Here is a 20585-nt window from a genome sequence, read left to right on the forward strand (position 1 = left end):
AGAGGGAGTAGTCCCTGGTAGTCTCAAGGAGGCAGTAGTGAGACCTCTTCTAAAGAAACCTTCTTTGGACCCAGATATTTTGAACAACTATAGACCGGTGGCGAATGTCCCTTTTTTGGGCAAGGTCCTGGAGCGGGTGGTCGCCGGCCAGCTCCAGGCGCTCTTGGATGAAACCGATTATCTGGATCCGTTTCAATCCGGTTTTAGGCCTGGTTTTGGCACTGAAACAGCCTTGGTCACCCTGTATGATGACCTTTGTCAGGAGAGGGACAGGGGGAGTGTGACCCTGTTGATTCTCCTTGATCTCTCAGCGGCGTTTGATACCATCGACCATGGTATCCTTCTGGGGAGGCTCGCGGAGTTGGGAGTTGGGGGCACTGCTTGGCAGTGGCTCTGCTCCTACTTAGCGGATCGTCGCCAGAAGGTAGTGCTTGGGGAACATTGCTCGACAACCTGGACTCTCCATTGTGGAGTCCCTCAGGGGTCGGTCTTGTCCCCCATGCTCTTTAACATCTACATGCAGCCTCTGGGTGCGGTCATCAGGAGTTTTGGAGTGCGTTGCCATCAGTACGCTGATGACACGCAACTCTACTTCTCCTTTTCACCTTCTTCAGGTGAGGCTGTTGATGTGCTGAACCGTTGCCTAACCGCGATAATGGACTGGATGAAAGCTAATAAACTGAAACTTAATCCAGACAAGACTGAGACACTGTTGGTGAGCTCTTTACCTGCCCAGATGGTGGATGTTCATCCTGTTCTAGATGGGGTTACACTCCCCTTGAAGGAACAGGTTCGTAGCTTGGGGGTCCTTTTTGACCCTTCCTTGTCGCTTGAGGCTCAAGTGGCCTCGGTGGCACGGAATGCGTTTTACCATCTTCGCTTAGTAGCCCAACTACGCCCCTATCTGGACAGTGACGATCTCGCCTCAGTTGTTCACGCTCTGGTAACCTCTAGACTGGACTACTGTAATGCGCTCTACGTAGGGCTGCCCTTGAAGACCGTTCGGAAACTTCAGCTAGTGCAAAATGCGGCAGCCAGGTTGTTAACGAGGACCCGCTGGTCTGCGCATATAACACCTGTCCTGGCCCGCCTGCACTGGCTGCCTATTTGTTTCCGAGCCAGATTCAAGGTGCTGGTTTTGACCTATAAAGCCTTACACGGTGTGGGACCACAATACCTTGTGGAACGCCTCTCCCGCTATGAACCTACCCGTTCACTTCGTTCAATATCCAAGGCCCTCCTCTGGGTACCAACTCATCAGGATGCCCGGAGGATTGTTATTAGATCTAGGGCCTTTTCTGTAGTGGCCCCCGAACTGTGGAACAGCCTACCTGTGGAGATACGCCTGGCACCTTCGGTACTTTCTTTTAGGCGCCAGGTTAAGACCTGGCTATACTCCCAGGCATTTTAATGTTCAATGTGTTTCATTTAATTTTTTTTTTCGTTTAACTTGTTGCTGATTTTATTGTAATTTTATTGTAATATTGTATTTTAATCTTGTTTTGTTCACCGCCCAGAGAGCTATTCGCTATGGGTGGTTTAAAAATGAAATAAATAAATAAATAAATAAATAAATAAATAAATAAATAAGTGGGGTGTAACTAAGGCATGTGTCACCATAGCCAAATCAGACGCCTCCAGGAACGGGCGCAGTTGGCGCACTAGTCTTAACTGTGCAAAAGCATTCCTGGCCACCGCAGAAACCTGGGCCTCCAGGTTTAAGGCTGAGTCCAGGAGCACACCCAAACTGTGAACCTGCGTCTTCAGGGGGAGTGTAACCCCATCCAGCACAGGCTGAACCCCTATTACCTGATCCGCCTTTCGACTGACTAGGAGCACCTCTGTCTTGTCTGGATTAAACTTCAGCTTGTTCACCCTCATCCAGTCCACCACTGCTATCAGACACTGGTTTAGAACCGAGACAGTTTCCTTGGAATTAGGTGGAAAGGAGAAGTAGAGTTGGGTGTCATCTGCATACTGATGGCACCGAACCCCAAACCTCCGGACAACCTCTCCCAGCGGTTTCATGTAGATATTAAATAGCATGGGGGACAAAACTGAACCCTGAGGGACCCCACAGGCCAATGGCCAAGGAGTCAAACAGGAATCCCCCAGCACCACCTTCTGGGTTCGACCCTGCAGGAAGGAAAACGTAAAACGGTGCCCCCAAGTCCCATCCCGGTAAGGCGACCCAGAAGGATACCATGGTAAATGGTATCGAAAGCCGCTGAGAGGTCCAACAGAACCAACAGGGACACACTCCCCCTGTCCAGTTCTCTGCGTAGGTCATCTACCAAGGTGACCAGAGCCATCTCCGTCCCATAACCAGGTCTGAAACCAGACTGGAATGGATCTAGATAATCCGTTTCATCCAGGAATCCCTGTAGTTGGTAGGCCACCACACGCTCTATTACCTTGCCCAGGAATGAGATATTAGACACTGGCCGATAATTATCCATAATAGAGGGGTCCAGGGAGGGCTTTTTCAACAAAGGCCTTACAACTGCCTCCTTTAGGCACATTGGAACTCTCCTTGTTATAGGGAGGCATTGACCACTTCCTTCACCCACTCGGCTAGGCCCCCTCTGGCACTTTTAATAAGCCAGGAAGGGCAAGGGTCTAACAGACATGTGGTGGGCCTCACCTCTCCAAGGATCCTGTCCACATCCTCTGGTTGTACAAGTTGAAAAGAATCCATTATTATTGGACAAGCAGGAGCCAAAGTTACATCCACTGAGCCTGTATCAACCATAGCATCCAAGTCGGAATGAATCTGAACGATTTTGTCTGCGAAGTGTCGTGCAAATTCTTGACAGTGGGCTCATGAGTGGTCTAAATTACCCTCTTGGGGGCCAGAATGTAGGAGACCCCTGACCACTCAAAACAACTCTCCAAGTCGGCTCCCCGCAGACACAATGGTGGCTGAAAAGAATAATTTCTTTGCTGCCCGCACAGCCATGGAGTAGGCCTTCAGATAGGCTCTAGCCCGTGTTCGGTCAGACTCGCTCCGAGTCTTCCGCCAACGTCGCTCTAGTCTCCGTCTCATTTGTTTCATCACCATCAGCTCCCTGGTAAACCAGGGGGCTGGTTTGGCTCCATTCTGTGAGAGGGGACGCTCAGGAGCGATCATGTCCACCGCCCTGGCCATTTCCCCATTCCAGAGGTCAGCCAGAGCTTCGACAGAATCGCCTGCCGAGGTGACAGGAAAACCCCAAGAGCTCTCAGGAAACCATCCGGATCCATCAGCCTCCTGGGGCGGACTATCCTAATCGGTCCCCCACCCCTGCAGAGGTTTTGAGTCCCAGTGAGTCTGAACCCAACCAGGTAGTGATCTGTCCATGACAACGGAACTACAGAGAGTTCCTCCACACCAAGATCACCATCATCCCATCCAGCACAGAACACAAGGTCCAGAGTGTGGCCAGCAGCATGAGCATCCTACAGCAGGGTCAGAGTTAAGCAACTTTACTGACTGTGGAACAACTACTGAAACTATCTTTCCGAGTGCCTTCACAATACAGACTTAATGTGTAGGTAGTGTAGTCAACAGTAGCTTTGCCCAACCTGTTGTGCCCCAGATGTTTTGGACTACTATTCACATCCTCCCTGATCATTGGCCATGCTGGCTGGGATTGACATCTGAAGGAACTCGACTGGGAAACGCTGGTCAAAGGAGCACAGAGCATGAGGGAAGAGGTACACTCTCAAGTATGTAGGGTAGGGCCCAAGATGTTTAGGACTTTCTTGGTCAAAATTTATACATGTTTACTTGGAAATCCCACTAAATTCACTAAGGCTTATTTCCAAGTCAGTGTGCATAGATTACAGTCACATGATTCCAGCATGTCATTAGAAGGTGTATTTGATATACAATGCTGAACTCTGTTTAATCATAGCTCCCTATGGAGGACCGCAGAAATGCCACAGCTATACGTCTGATGTTACTTAAACCTACATGGGGGCATTTCACCAGTCACAATATGTAGCTGACTACCTGGACATGCAAAGATGCAGTTGTGTTTCATCTGTACAGATTTTCAGATGGAAGCTGTGCAGAACGTTCCTTTGAATTTGTGGCTACAGATTGATATTTTGCCTACATCAGCGTGATTAAACTTCAAGCTGTTAGCATGCTTAAGATCATACAACTGTATCTTTGTGTGAATTATTCCACAGGATGCTACACATTTAAACCAACTTAAAGAGCCCTGAAAATTTATAGGTGCAGCTGAGAGTAATTAGGTAGAGGTCCTTATGTACTTTAAATAGCTACAGTTCCCAGGGCATGCCAGTTGGTTGAAATTGCTTTAATGTACAGATGTGCCTTTATGCCATGTCCTCCTTAATAAAGACACATTTTCGTCTTTATTTGGGGAAGGGCTGTAGCTCAGTGGAAGAGCGTCTGCCTTCCATGCAGAAGGTCCCAGGTTCAATCTCCAGTTTCTCCAGGTAGGGCTGGGAAGGACACCTTGCAGGAAACCCTGGGTAGGTGCTGCTTGTTAGCGTAGACAGTGCTCAGCTAGGTAGACCAATGGTCTGACTCAGTATAAAGCAGCTTCCTATGTTCCTTTTATTTATTATTTTTAATTTAAAATATTAATATCCCATCTTCCCTCAGAAGAGCTTGGGGCAGTTAACAGCAAAGAGAAAAGCATAAATTAACCATTTTTTCCAAACATAACTAAAATAACGGCAGGAAATCAGAACACAACAACAGCATGTTAGCAGATTCGATCATTATGTTTTATCCTTATGCACTGTTCGTTCAGAATCTAACCTGGACATTAATCTGGACATCTGAATGCATAAGCAATGGATTTGGTTTTTTGCATATATTTTTATAAGTACATAAGAAAAAGTGAAATTGCAGAGGAGAAAAAAATGGTGTCTGAAGCAGCCATGTAAATAGGATGTAGTTAATCTTCACTCTGTTTGCTGGATGATAAACTGAATCAACATCTTGGAGATTTACTTGCCTCCTGTTTCTTCTTTTTCTGCTAGAGCATGGCACCATTTTGAAGGCACTTTCTACAGCTAATAAGAGCCTGAGGAGTTGTTATTTAGAGGAAATGCAGATTCTTCCCACCAGCCAAAAGGAGCCAATCCAGAGCCTTCAAATACTTCACAGTGACAGATCACTGTTTGTGGGTTTGAATAATGGAGTGCTAAAAATTCCTCTGGAGAGATGTTCAATGTACAGAACAGAAGGGTAAGAAATTTTATGGTTCTGATATATTTCATACCAGCTTTTTTTAAAAAGCACTGGGGAAACATATTGCAGTCTGATTTATTTTAGAATACTTTTCTTATCATTCAGAGACGGACAGAAGATTCTGATATACATAGGTAGCCAATAGAAGCAAGAGGAGGGATTTGAAGAAAACATTTTTTGCTGCATGGTCATTAGCCTTCATTGGAAATTAATCATCTTTAACAAAAAATTATGTGCACAAGGGCAGGGTTTATTCAGGTATGCCAAACCATGGCTTGGTTTGGGTGTGAACTGACCCATTGCCTCAATGGAATAAATGGGGCCTATTGGTTGAACCGTTAGCAATTCACTCCGCAACTGTGAAATACTGTTTGACCGGCATTACTCAGTGACCTCAATTCTTCAAAGATCTACACATAAGCACTCCACCACTGGATCCTGGAAGTAGAACTAGGTGTTGGTACCCATGTTTAATAAAATGCATCTTAAAATGCAAGGGAGAAGAAATAAAAGTAGTGTCCAATGTGTGTGAGGGAAAATATGTATATAACGAGGCACCCTATGCACACAGATTGAACAAGAACCTACCACAGATACAGCAATCCAAAGCAAAAAACAATGGAATTTTTTGTACTTGTGGCAAACCCAGTTTGAGCAAATACTTTGAAGTGCTGGCCTATATCTCTTGTTTTAATCATTTTTAAGTTGTCCTCCTAGACTTGCTATTTGTTAGATCCATTTAGAAGTAGATGGTTGAAATATTCAATGGAATGCAAGTGGTTGTTGCTTGTATTCAGTGACTGGAACTTCGCCCTGTTTCCTCCATGTTTGTGTCCTGCCATGATGTTTCTTCTTGTTAAGTGCACAGTACCACACAGGGGTAAACACATGCATACCCATGTGATGTGATAGACCCAGTGGTGAACATGCTTATATTGCATATGCACATCAAATTTTTGTGTGAATGTGTAAAAAAACCTTTGAGCAGAAATAATAAAAACATTAGTTGTGTTCATGTGGAATAGTTCTTAGATGGTTTTCTTTAAAAATGGTTGTGGTCTGCAATTTCATTTAGATCTTACAGCTGCCCACTACTGTACTGCAATTACCTATCTGTCCTCTAGACAGATACACCCTTTATCAGTGCTGTTCTCTTATGGGCAGATATAGGCAGCACATAAATATGACATCACAGTAAGTGTGCTCAGGTCTGTGTGACTGTCACCCCAGGCACCTGCCAGCCAGCATCTCTCTAGTTCAGAGTTCATCAGGTCAAAACAGCCATGCCAGCTGAGGTATCCAGGGTTTTTTAAAAACTGCTTTTTGAACGCAATCACTCATTTCAGGCAGAGGTGACACCTGGAAAAGTGTCACATTTATAGTGCCATGTCTCTAAGATGGACAGGAAGAAAATAATTTTTTGTTTCCAATTTTTATTCTGAGTGCAGTTCTGCCATCCAGGAGTCCCGAGGACAAAAGGGTTGTGTGTCTTTGATGACCTTGCCTTAGAGCACTTGCAAAAACGTTGACAGGCTTTGAATTTTCACTAGGCTTCTTGAGATGAGTGTTACACGTTTTTCCAGCACGTTAAAGTGAATGTTGGGCAGTAAGCATTAGCTGCTTTTACAGCATGTCTGGGCAGTTAAATCTTGCGATTGTCAGCTTGTGGAGCTGATAACTTTTTTCATCTCTTAGATGTAGGTAAGCACTTTGAACTTCATGTACCCTGGTTCCACCAGCTACAGCTCAAAAGCCCCCCATTTTTTGAGGGTGTAATGGGAAGACAATCTGTAAGTCTCCTATTATTATGTTAAAATATAAAACGAAGCAATATTTCTTAACTCTGGTGCCAGGAAATAATTGAGCCCAGGTTCAAATGCATTGGGCACATGACAACCTTAATATTTCAAACAATTTGAAATGTTCCATGGACCTACTGAGATATATGCATAAGTATTCCTTAGTGACCATCTTCAGTCTGGTACTAGAGTCCGTTCTTGTAGAGTTGCTTCTACTCTAATGAATTCTCCTTGATGAAGTTTTTGAATTTTCTCTCTCTCTGAATTAATAGAGATCTATGTCTGAAATAGATGTCTTAAACTCCTTTTCCCATGTTAGGAGACTCTGTAGTTTTTAGGTTTGCGTGGTCACTCACCTAAACCTTTGTGCTCCCAACTCTCAGAAACTTAAATTGATAAATGTCATGCCTACTTGATTTTTGAAAAAGGGCTATTATCAGTTAAGCTGTTCTGATATTTTGTCTTTTCTAAATCTAAAACTCTAATTTCCTTCTTGTTCTTCCCCCTTCTTAAGTATCATTATGTCCTCCACAGATAAGCTTCATAATTACTTTGAATAGAGCGGAATCAGTTAAAGCTTTAGGGCTGGGTTTCTTGTTCTCAGAATTCATGAACTAATTCATGTAAATCAAATGAGAAATGGATTCCTGCTGCAGCCTGCCCACATTTTGCCATACATCAAACCCTAGCCTTGTAGGAGAGGCCATCAAGGCAGGAATGGGAATAAATAAATGCCTAAGTAATTCTTTCCGTACAAAGGTCTAGGAAGACATCAAGGATAACTTCTGAGTGAGTGAAAATCCCATCTGCTTCATTGTGCAAACACAATATATGGCACTTTAAAGGTTCAATGCTTGTAATTCTTTTTGTCTTAGTTGTGTGGGTTTTTTCCTGTGCTGATGCAGCTACATTATTCTTGGTCCCTATGCAGGACAAATGTGCTGTCACCCATCAACTCAGATGGGGAGAGCCATGGTTGGCCATGCCCAGTATGGCAGCCGTCTCCAACCTGATGCCCTCCAGATATTGTTGGACCACAACTACCATCCTTCCTGACTACTGGCCATACATGCTGGGGCTAATGGGAGTTATAATTCAAAACATATGGAGTATGCCGTATTGGAGAAAGCTGCTGTATGGGATGTTTGTGGATGCTAGATGGGCCTTAGATTCCAATCTATTGCACAATATCCCATCTGGGATTCTGTCCACTAGGGAAATTTACAGACTTTTCAACTGTACATCGAACTGAGTTGTTCGGGTCTTCCTCAGTTGTCATACTTATCATGCTGTATTGTGACTGCGTGTTTCATTACAGTGACACCACTGCTACCCCGCCTTTCTTTTTATGATAGAAACCCAAGGCGGCTTACATATGGTTCCCAGGCGGTCTCCTATCCAGACCTGACACTGCTTAGCTTCAGAAGGGAGCTGGCCTTATGTGCCTTCAGACCATAGCCCGGGACCTGGGACAATTGGGGAAGAGCCATACAATTTCTATTGGCAACATCATAATGACAGACTGGATGAGGGTCAATAAACTGAGCTTGAATCCTGGAAAGATGGAGGCCTTGTGGGTGGGTGGTTCCTGTGTCTGGGAGATAGATCAATTCCCTGTCCTGGATGGGGTTGCACTCCTTTTGAAGGAGCAGGTTTGCAGTTTGGAGATATTGCTTGATCCATCTCTATTACTAGAGGCTCAACTGAGTGAGCTCTGTGGCCAGGAGTTCTTTGTGCCAGTTTCGGCTGATATGCCAACTGTGACCTTTGTTAGACCGTGACAGCCTGTCCCCAGTGGTCCATGCATTGGTAACCTCAAAACTCAATTACTGTAACACTCTTTGTGTGGGGCTGCCCTCGTATCTGGTCTGGAAGCTGTAACTAGTGCAGAATGCTGCACTGGTTGCCAATTTGCTACTGGGTCAGGTCCAAGGTACTTGTGAATTCACAAAGTCCTAAACAACTTGTGTCCAAAGTACTTTAAGGATGCCTGACTCCCTTTATTCCACCTTGATCACTGAAATCTTCTGATAGGGCACTTTGGGTGGGTCTTCCTGCCCCTGAGTTTCCACTAGCCTCCACCAGAAACCGAGCTTTCAGTGGGCAAGCCCAGCCCTGTGGAATTCTCTATTAATAGAGGTTTGACAGGAACCACCCCTCCTTTCTTTCAGGGTGTCTTTTAAAAACCAAACTTTTTAGACAAACCTTTTAACATGAATTCCCCCCTCCAACCAATACAGTATTATTGATGCTTTTATTGTTGTTTTTCCATGTATTATGCCTTTGTGCGTTGTAAGCCATGTTGATGTACTCTATAAAAAGTGTAAATAAAGAAATTGCTGTTATAGATCACACTTGAAATACTGTGCACAGTTCTGGTCACCATACCTCAAGGTTCTGCTGTAAACTGCCCAGAGAGCTTTGGCTATGGGGCAGTATATAAATGTAATAAATAAATAAATGAAAAGGATATTGTCAAGATTCACAAAAGGGCAACCAAAATGTTCAAGGGGCCGGAACAACTCTCATATGAGGTTGCAGCATTTGCAAATTTTTAATTTAGAAAAAATTACGTGCATCTCACAAATGTGAGTAAGAGGAGTGGGTATGATAGAGGTATATAAGATTATGCACAATATGGAGAAAGTGGACACAGAGAAATATTTCTCCCTGTCTCATAGTACTAGAACCCAGGACCCATCCATAGAAACAATGTTGGAAGATTCATGACAGACACAGGACAGAAGTAAATTATGGGATTCGCTCCCACAAGATGGAGTGATTGCCATCACCTTGGATGGCTTTGAAAGACAATTAGACAAATTCATGAAGAGTAAGTGCCTTGATGCTGTGTTCTATTTCCATTGTCAGAGGCTGTATACCTCTGAGCATAGTTGCGGGAATCACAAAAAGGAGAGTGCTGTTGCTCTCAGGTCCTGCTTGCATACTTCCCATAGGTGTCCTGGTTGGCCACTGTGAGAAGAGGATGCTGGACTAGATGAGCCTTTGGTTTGAACTAGCAGAGCTTTTATGATCTTGCTGATTAGCCATGCTATAAAATATCCTTATATTCAGTTTGATCCAATCAATGTGATCAGGAAAGTAATAGAACACTATTCACTATTCAAAATTCACGACTTCATCATATGATCTTTCATAACAGGGATGCATAACAGGAATGTTGAAACCCAAGTAAAAATTGCAAGTTGTACAAAATCTTTAAGAAAACAAAGAAAGCACTGCACTGTTTTGTAGATGTACTGCAATGTACTGCATTGTAAGGATATTTTATTCAAATTCTGTTTTTTTAATTATTTCCTTCTCCTGCTGCCCCTGCTTCCTAGGTATAAAGGCGACAAGTTTCCCAACTAACTTTGTGTTGGTATCAGCATTGGGTTGTATCAAGAAAGATGTTTTAATTTCATCCATTGCTTTCTGCTTGGCACTTCTCTTGGCCAGTGATTTATAGCCTATTGTTGTTGAGTCTACGTTTAATACATGCCAATAAACTAGCTGCAGGAGAAAGGCAGGGTACTCTCCCCCTCCTTTCCTTCCTTCTTTTTGTCATCTCTCTGTTTGTGTGTTTAAAACTGACTTTTTGCAGAAACACCATCTTCAGCACTTTTGAAAAAAGTGTTTCTTCAATAGTGTGGGTCTAAGGGGAAGCTATTATACTGCAGGAGACTTTGTGCCCTCAAGGCAGGAATACCACGGGTGTGTGTGTGTTCTTTGGCTCCCTTCCCACTTTGTCAGGGTAGCAGTGAATGAGTTTGCTACACCCTAGGGGCTGATTGGAAGGTCACCATCATTCAGGATTTTTTGAATCCGGTCTGGTTCCACAAGAGAGGAGGCATATCAGACATTGAAGAAACATTGATCTGAGCATTGATGAAACATTCTGGGCAGATGTTGGGCCCCAGGAGACATTGGAAGTTCTCAGAGGCATAGCAAGAACAAGAGCAGGGTGAGCAAGCAGCACTTCCGCCGTGTTCTCCTTGCTTTGTTTTATCCTGTGGCCTCTGTGGAACCTTCCGAGGTTTGTGCCTTGTCTTATGTGACTTACTGATCCAGGATATTTCTGGTGTTTAAATACTGCAGTGTGTATATGTGTTTGCTGATCCGTCTCAGCTGGATTTGTTTTCAGAGCATGATTTGCCCAAATGTGTGGCTCAGCTTGACTATAGGACATTTCCTACTGTGATTTTATTGTAATTTTATTGCCAGTAATTAATAAATAGTAAATACATTTACATTGGAAAATCTATAGCAGAAAACAGCCTTCATGGTCTCCTGAAGTTACATTTTCAGAGGAAAATCTGAGTGTCCTCAGTGTCTGTAGCTCAGATTATTAGCAAACATAATCTGCTTGTTTAGGATTCCTATTGCCAACTCTAAATATTGTCAACATCCCCCATTTGGGGGTCAATTTACACTTCTAAATCCTATCGTACATGGGTTCATGACCATGTGGGGAAAGCTCAGGGTGAGCCAGCCTGTATATAAAGAAAGCCAGCAGTCATATCTGATCATGAGGCATCCTGTTTTCTACACATAGATAATCAGGTGGAAATTTTATGATTGCAGATTGTTTCTTCTAAGATGTAGGTTTTTCTGGGCTTTTAGTTCAGTGTATAGGAAGTAAAGAAAGCTAGTGAAGTAGAAAACTACACAGTACAGATCTCTTTTTGTAGTACTATTGTAGTACTGCTCTGGATCAGTGGACTATTACCCAACAGATTTGGTATCTAGAACAAATCGTCAGTGATATGCTTGTGGAGATGTGCATGCTTGTATGAAACCCTTCAATGAAGACATGACAATGTGTGTACCCAATTTGCACAGACGTCAGTCTGATTATATACAAGTCGATTACAACTTATGGCGACCCTATGAATCAGTGACCTCCAAGAGCATCTGTCATGAACCACCCTGTTCAGATCTTGTAAATTCAGGTCTGTGGCTTCCTTTATGGAATCAATCCATCTCTTGTTTGGCCTTCCTCTTTTTCTACTTCCTTCTGTTTTCCCCAGCATTATTGTATTTTCTAGTGAATCATGTCTTCTCATGATGTGTCCAAAGTATGATAACCTCAGTTTCATCATTTTAGCTCTAGTGACAGTTCTGGTTTAATTTGTTCTAACACCCAATTGTTTGTCTTTTTCACAGTCCATAGTAAGTGCAAAGCTCTCCTCCAACACCACATTTCAAATGAATTGATTTTTCTCTTACCCACTTTTTTCACTGTCCAACTTTCACATCCATACATAGAGATTGGGAATACCATGGTCTGAATGATCCTGACTTTAGTGTTCAGTGATACATCTTTACATTTGAGGACCTTTTCCAGTTCTCTCACAGCTGCCCTACCCAGTCCTAGCCTTCTTCTGATTTCTTAACTATGGTCTCCATTTTGGTTAATGACTGTGCCGAGGTATTGATAATTCTTGACAAGTTCAATGTCCTTATTGTCAACTTTAAAGTTGCATAAATCTTCTGTTGTCATTACTTTAGTCTTTTTGACATTCAGCTGTAGTCCTGCTTTTGTGCTTTCCTCTTTAACTTTCATCAACATTCGTTTCAAATCTACTGGTTTCTGCTAGTAGTATGGTATCATCTGCATATCTTAAATTTGATATTTCTCCCTCCAATTTTCACACCACTTCATCTTGGTCCAATCCCGCTTTCTATACGATATATTCTGCGTACAGATTAAACAAATAGGGTGATAAAATACACCCCTCTCTCACACCCTTTTGGATTGAAAACCAATCGGTTTCTCAATATTCTGTCCTTACAGTAGCCTCTTGTCCAGAGTATAGGAATGTACAGGACAATCAGATGCTGTGGCACCCCATTTATTTTAAAGCATTCCATAGTTTTTCATGATCGACACACTCAAAGGCTTTGCTGTAAACTATAAAGCACAGGGTGATTTTCTTCTGAAATTCCTTGCTCCGTTCCATTATCCAGCATATGTTTGCTATATGACCTGTGGTGCCTCTTCCCTTTCTAAATTCAGCTTGGACATCTGGCATTTCTCTCTCCATATATGGTAAAAGTCTTTGTTATAGAATCTTGAGCATTACTTTACTTGCATGGGATATTAAGGCAACAGTTCGATAATTACTGCATTCCCTGGGATCCCCTTTCTTTGGAATTGGGATGTATATTGAACGCTTCCAGTCTGTGGGCCGTTGTTTAGTTTTCCATATTTACTGGCAATTTTTTGTCAAAATTTGGACAGATTCAGTCTCAGTAGCTTGGAGCAAATCTATTGGTATGCCATCTGTTCCTGGTGATTTGTTTCTTCCATGTATTTTAAGAGCAGCTTTCACCTCACATTCTAAAATTTCTGGTTCTTCATCATATGGTTCTTCCATGAATGAATCTGACATACTGGCATCCCTTTTGTAGAGTTCTTCAGTGTATTGCTTCCATCTTCCTTTTATTTCATCTCGATCAGTCAGTGTGTTCCCCTGTTGATTGTTCAACATCGCTACTCTTGGTTTAAATTTCCCTTTAATTTCTCTACTCTTTTGGAATAGGGCTCGTGTTCTTCCCTTTTTGTTGTCCTTTTCTATTTCTGTACAATAACTATCTATTTATGTATTTATTTGTTTATTGCATTTGTATACCGCCCCATAGCCAAAGCTCTCCATTGTAATAGTTCTCTTTGTCCCTATGCACTAGTAGCTGTATTGTTGCATTTAGGGTTCTGACCATGTTTCTATCTCCTCTTGCTTTTGCTTTCCTTCTCCCTTTAACCATTTTAAGAGTTTCTTCAGTCATCCATTGAGGTCTTTCTTTCTTTTTAACGAGAGGTGTCTTTTTACATTCTTTCCTGATAATGTCTCTGACTTCACTCCATAGTTCTTCTGGTTCTCTGTCAACTAAGTTTAAAGCCTCAAACCTGTTCCTTATTTGATCTTTATATTCTTCTGGGATGTTATTTAAATTGTATTTTGGCATTATGATTGCTTTGTTGTTCTTCTTTAGCTTTACTGTGATTTTCAGTTTGCTCCTGGTCTTGTTTTCACAGAAAGTATGGAGGTTATCTTCTGCTACCAATTATATAATCAATTTGATTCCTGTATTGACCATGTGTACAGTCGTCTTTTCAGTTGCTCAAAAAATGTGTTTGCAAGAAACCAATTATTGGCTTCACAGAATTCAAGAAGTCTTTTTCCTGCTTCATTTCTGTCTCTTAAGCCCCATTTCCAAACAATTCCTAGTTCTTCTCTGTTCCCTACTTTTGCATTCCAGTCCCCCATGATTATCAGCACATCTTGTTTTGGTGCGCGATCAATTTCCTCCTGTACTTCTGCGTAAAATCTCTCAAATTCCTCCTCTTCTTCATTTGCCATTGGAGCATATTTTGGGATGATGGTTATGTTAATAGGTTTCCCGTTTAATGTCATTGATATCACTCGCTCAGACCTTGCGTTGTAGCTCCTAATTGCTTTTGCTACATCACTTCTCACTATTAAAGCAACCCCATTTCTTCTCATTTCTCATAAAATATTTTGTAGTTGCCTGATTGAAAATGTCCAATTCCCGTCCATTTTAGTTCACTCACGCCAAGTATTATAATGTTGATACATTCCATTCCATTCCAACTCTGGACTCTCCTTTTCAATCTGTGCGCATCAGCCTCTGGGCTTCCTTTTGGCTTTGACCCAGCTGCATCATTAGTCACAGTTCTACTCATACTTGTCCTCTGTTCTTCCCCAGTAGCTTGGTGAATGCCTTCTGACCTGGGGGACTCATCAGGTCAGGGTTCATAGGGTTTTCATGGTAAGGTTCATAGGGTTTTCGTGGTAAGAGATATTCAGAAGTGGTTTACCATTGCCTTCCTCTGAGTTTGGATGCATCTTAGTCTGGTGTCTCAGCTTTGACCATTCCGCCTTGAGTTCCCCTGCTAGGAGCCTAGCCTCTTGGTCTTGACTCCTGATGAGTTTTTCAGTCCTTTAATGGCCTTATTGCTTATATTTGGTGATATCCCTTAACTCTGTAGTACATAAAGAATTAACAAGTTTCTTTCTCATTGCTGCCTGTGTGGTGATATCCTCAACCCGGAAAACACTTTCAAAGATTGTATCAAGAAGCGTGTACATTAAAACTTATGGAGAAACTTAAGAGCTATAAGCCCGGGAATGGAAGCCAATACATCTTACAACACACGGTATTGTTTTTTTGCACATGTGAGTCAGAGTGATGGTGGCTGTGCTCCTTTGGCTTCACATGGTCAGCTGTGGTGGTCCTTGAAAAACAAAATAGGATGACAGTCATTTCCACTTGTATTTACCAATCCTGAATATTACATGAGGATAAATGTGTATTATCTATTCTTTTGTTTCTCTCTTAGTATTTTGTTACTTGTATTAAATCCTTACGCTTGTATTGCATTGTATTCAAAAGTCAGTAAAAATATTATTTTAAAAAATCACTAATAGTTCTGTCTTCGGAACCAACATCAGCAAATCTCTTAAAATTTTATTATTTATTGTCTTCTACACACATCTCATGGTGATATGCAACATACAATAAAAACATTAAACACACACAGAAAACAGCAGCAAATGAATTTAAAATCAATACAGAGTAGACACGCGTAGTAGTAGAGACCTATTCATCCAGCTAGGTAAGCTTGTCAGAGCAAAAGTGTCTTTAGTCGTTTCCGGAAAGTGCAGATAGTGGATGCCCCTTGTATCTCGATAGGAATGCTGATCTACAGAACAGAGGCAGCCCTGCTAAAAGCCCTGCTCTGGGTTATTGTGGAGCAGTAACTTCTGATATCCATAGAACTTGAAGGAGAAGCTCTCCCGCAGACCTGCTGCTAAGAGATAAGGCAAATACTAGCAAGTTTGTTATCAAGTGACAGAAAAAGAGAAAATGAGTCTCAGACCTGATGAGGCTACTTCCCCAGGCAGCCGATGCTAAGGGTGGGTGCCCTCCAACATTTCTCCCCAGCAGCCTCCTCCAACCATTTCCCTCTCTCAGAGGACAGAGTTATGTCTGCCATGCAGCTTGCCTTGAGTTCCCTAAGCTGCCTTGCTGGCCTCAGGTGTGCGGTAGAGTACTTTTCCCATTGCCAGTGATGAAGTAAGATTCATTTGCCATTCCAACCTCTGCACATGGAATGGGAGGGTTGGGGAGTGCCATCTTGTTCTTTGGCTCAGGCAGCAAAATGTCTTGGGCCAGCCTTAGTGGTATACTTCTTGAGACAGAACTAGCAAAAAGAGCAATTTCAGGGGTGCCTGTTTTCTCTTTTCTGTCTTGTCTGTCACCTAAAGGCCAGTGAGTTTGGAGGTCATTAGGCTAGTGTTTTATTTGTTTTAAAGCTTGCTACATGTGCAATATAAATAGCTCAGAATAGCTTTGTCTGGTGATCTCTTTATCTCTCCCTTTCTGGCCTCAATCCAGCTGCAATCACCTGAAGTTAAAATACACTGCCACAGCATCATGTCTGGTATTGATTGACACCGAATAAGCAATATTCTTGAAATGCAGGCTAAGATGCCTGTAGATGCTGCAGTAAGAACAGCTAGCCTGATGTAGTCATACATTTCAGTGGAAAATCCTTTAGAGAGAAGGGCCATAGCTTGGTGGTAGATCACTTGCTTTGCATGCAGACGGTCCCCAGTTCAATCCCTGACATCTCCAGGTAGGACAGAGAAAACAGCTGTCTGAAACCCTGGAGAGCTGCTTCCTATGTTCATTCACTTTCTGCTTCCTATGTACATTCACAATGCACTCTTAGTATTTGTTTTACTTTTTCTGGCTTTCAGGCCCCCGGTTAGCATATGTAGCTCACAACTAGTCAACAGTGTGGCAGATAATCAAATTGGGTTCTGACATGGTGAAGTAAGGAAACTGTGGGGTGATACAACTTGCAATGTAACCCAGTGGATCTTTCAGGCTGTACAACTAAAAAACTAGTGTACTCCCAGGTCAAGAGCCTGTAAGTCTGAGAACAGGCCTGTTTCCCTTCTTATCTGTCTTGTACAAAGTAGAACTTTTGTCTCTCTTCCAGTGGACATTATCGTCCTGCTTAGAGGAACACAAAAGTATTGGAGCTTATTATGCCTTGTTATTGTGACCACTCTGGCTTGAAACTTTCCGGGCCCTAAAATAAATACTTTAGCCAAGGTATATCTATTGATGAGCTAAAATATCACGCAGCAAGAATTATATTTTTGGCAATCCCAGCGATCAGGATCCAGTACCACATCAGAGGCCCCGTCTGCACTATACATTTAAAGTAGCATTATACCACTATAAACAGTCATGCCGTCCCTCAAAGAATCCTGGGATCTGTAACTTATTAAGGGTGCCAAGAGTTGTTAGTTAACCCCATTCCCTTCACAGAACTATAATTCCCAGAAATTCCTAGGAAGTGGGAATTATTGTTATACCACTTTAGGAATTGTAGCTCTGTGAAGGGAATGGGGGATCTCCCAACAACTCTCAGCACCCTTAGCAAAGTACAGTTTCCAGGATTCTTTGGGATAAGCCATGACTAAACAATAGTATAATACTGCTTTAAATGTATAGTTGTTTTTTCATCTATGAGAAAAATGTAAGTGCTGTGTCTTATTTCTCAGCTAGAGGTCTGATTTTGAACATCCTCCCATTCCTTATAGCATTTCTCTGGACATGCTGGAAGCTGCCTGCAGCTCCTATTATTTAATTGTTTTTTAAAAGTTGGGGTACTGTCCATGTGTCTCCTGTGTAACACCTAAGCTGTGAACACACTAGTCGCCTACCACAAAGGTTTCCATTAGCCACACCCTTAGTTTGGCCCTTAGTCTGTTATTTATATACTTGGTTATGGGATTTGTATTCCACCTTTCACTGTGAATTATCTCAATGTTGCTTTCATCAGGAACGTCAGTTAAAAACACTAAAAATATTGTGTCAAAACCAACGTGAAAGTTAAGATCATTAAAAGAATTGAAGGCATGCAAGCTGGATGGTCTTCACCTGGCACCATCTTTGTTATCTTTTAGGTGCCAGATGAACAAGTCTAGGAAGATAGTTACATTAAAAGGCCCTCTGTCCAGTCACAAGGTAGAGGTGTTGTGATTTTCCTCAGAGGAATTCAGGTCCTAGAAATGAACCAGTTCCCCATTCTGGCAAGTCTTTCATGGCATCACAAGTAAACCAGAAACATCTACATTTTCCCATTTGCCAAGTTTCTGCCCCAGTTTTCTGAGGCAAGAGAAGGTAGATCAACCAGTACTTGGTTGAGGTAGCCTCTATGGCAGTGATTCCCAACCTGGGGCCCACGGCCCCCAAGGGGGCTGCAAACCAATATAAAGGAGACAGCAAACAAGAGTGCAGACTACAGAGGAAATGCCAAGGCTGCTGCCGCCGCAAGTACATAGGCGGGGAGGACAGAGCCTGCCTGCCTGCCTACTAGCCAGAGGTTGTTGGACTCCTACTCCCATCAGTCCCAACGAGTGTGGCCAATGGACAGGCATGATGAGAGTTGCAGTCCAGAAACATCTAGAGGGCTACAGATTCTCCATTTCTACATTAGAGGGTTTACTTTTCAGCACGCATGTTCAGGATTTCAGTACATGAGACAGATTTCTCCCTGGGGGTCGGGTGGGTGGATTCATATTCAAGCTCACTTAGAGAAAGAAACCGGTGATCCATAAAAACTCTTGGTTCAAGTCCCTGCTCAGCCATGAAGCTCACTGGGAAATCCTACCTCACAGGATCACCGTGAGGACAAACTGACGTGCTGGGGGGGGGGAGGGAGGGAAGGGAGGAGAGACCTGCATGCAGCCTTGAGCAGCTGTGTAGGAAAAAAGTGCGGGGAATACAAATGAAACAAATAAAATCCTCTCTTCTGGGACCTTGGCTAGCTTGCACTTACCCACTTCGCTGTACGCCATATGCACCACCCATCCCAGAGTATTAAAAGAGCCCAGTGGCTTGCAGAGCTCCGGGCGGCCCACGGCGAAGACTTCCACCTTGCAGGCGTCCGAGACACAAGCCACCAGAAGCGCATCTCGCCCGCAGCAGAAGAGTGCTGGCTCCTGCCTGCTAGGCACCACTTGCTGCGAGCCGGACGGGTGCACATTGTACAGCTGCACCTTGGTGCCTGCTGGACCCAGCCACTTGCCGGGCTCCAGCCGCTGCTGCGAGAACTTCTGCCAGGGGGACCGCCCCATGCTGGCCAGCTGGCAGGCGGCGTCAGCCATGCCCCAGATCCCAGCTGTGGCTTCCCACAAAGGCAACATCTTGGCAATGCAGCGCTGGCTGAAACCCAGTACGGAGCCCATTTATATCCCCAGAAAGAGAGGTGCCGGGGTTCATACCTGGAATCTTATACGGGGGATAGCCCTGCATCTGATGACTAACAGTGCAATTTTATACATGTACACTCAGAAGCAAATGCCCATTCTGTTCAGTGGTACTTACTCCCTGACAAGAGTGTAGTCCTCCATGGTGGTGGTGGGGATGTCTTTGCCCTTTACTTTTTTGAAAGCAGGGTCCCGAAAGGGCCCCTAGGTCTCCAGTGTCCTACTGGCCAATTAGCATGAAAGGGGAATATGTTAGCCACTGAAAAGAGTCTTCTAACTTGCTTCCTGTCGACCACAGTATCCTTCTGCTTCGCCTGGAGGGATTGGGAATTGGAGGCACTGTATTACAGTGGTTCCATTCCTTTCTCTCCGACAGGTACCAACAGGTAGCGTTGGGGGGGGAGGTATCAGACCCTTGGCCTCTCAATTGTGGTGTGCCACAGGGCTCTATCCTCTCTCCCATGCTATTTAACATCTATATGAAGCCGCTGGGAGCAATCATCAGGAGATTTGGGCTGCAGTGTCATCAATATGCGGATGACACTCAGCTCTATCTCTCGTTTAAATCTTCACCAGAGTTGGCTGTGGAGACCTTGTCCAACTGCCTGGAATCCGTGAGTGGATGGATGGGAAGGAACAAGCTGAAGTTGAACCCTGATAAAACCGAGGTACTACTTGGGGGGGACAAGAGAAGGTTGGGTGACATTGACCTGAAGTTCAATGGGGTGAGTTTACCCCTAAAGGACCAGGTCCGCAGCCTTGGGGTTGTGCTTGATTCCAGGCTGTCCATGGAGGCTCAGATTTCGGCAGTGAGCCGGGCAGCCTGGTACCAACTACACCTCATACGAAGGCTGCAACCCTACCTTCCTGTTCATCAGCTCCCACTGGTGGTACACGCCCTGATCACCTCTCGTTTGGACTACTGTAATGCGCTCTACGTGGGGTTACCCTTGAAAACGGTCCAGAAATTACAACTGATACAAAATGCGGCGGCTTGACTACTTACGAATAGTCGCCGCCGAGATCACATCACACCAGTGTTGTTCGACCTACACTGGCTTCCAGTTGTTTTCCGAGCCCAATTCAAGGTGTTGGTATTGACCTTTAAATCCCTATACGGTTTTGGCCCAGTTTATCTCACGGAGCGCCTTCAACGCCACCAATTATGCCGCCCGACAAGATCGGCCACACAGGGCCTTCTCTCAATCCCGCCAACAAAAACAGCCAGATTGGCGGGAACTAGAGAGAGGGCATTCTCAG

The 20585-nt window shown here is 43.6% G+C and overlaps 1 protein-coding gene across 14 annotated transcripts in view; it reads left to right on the forward strand.

Moving 5' to 3' along the window:
• Window positions 1-20585, forward strand: part of SEMA5B (semaphorin 5B) — a 585589-nt gene that overhangs the window by 472663 nt on the left and 92341 nt on the right. For all 14 annotated transcript variants that reach the window (XM_061609103.1, XM_061609095.1, XM_061609094.1 and 11 more), the window contains one exon: window positions 5002-5209. In XM_061609103.1, the coding sequence (XP_061465087.1) occupies window positions 5002-5209 (208 nt within the window). The remainder of the gene's footprint in view (window positions 1-5001; window positions 5210-20585) is intronic.

Source organism: Rhineura floridana, chromosome 2, assembly GCF_030035675.1.
Source record: "Rhineura floridana isolate rRhiFlo1 chromosome 2, rRhiFlo1.hap2, whole genome shotgun sequence".
Taxonomy (NCBI): domain Eukaryota; kingdom Metazoa; phylum Chordata; class Lepidosauria; order Squamata; family Rhineuridae; genus Rhineura; species Rhineura floridana.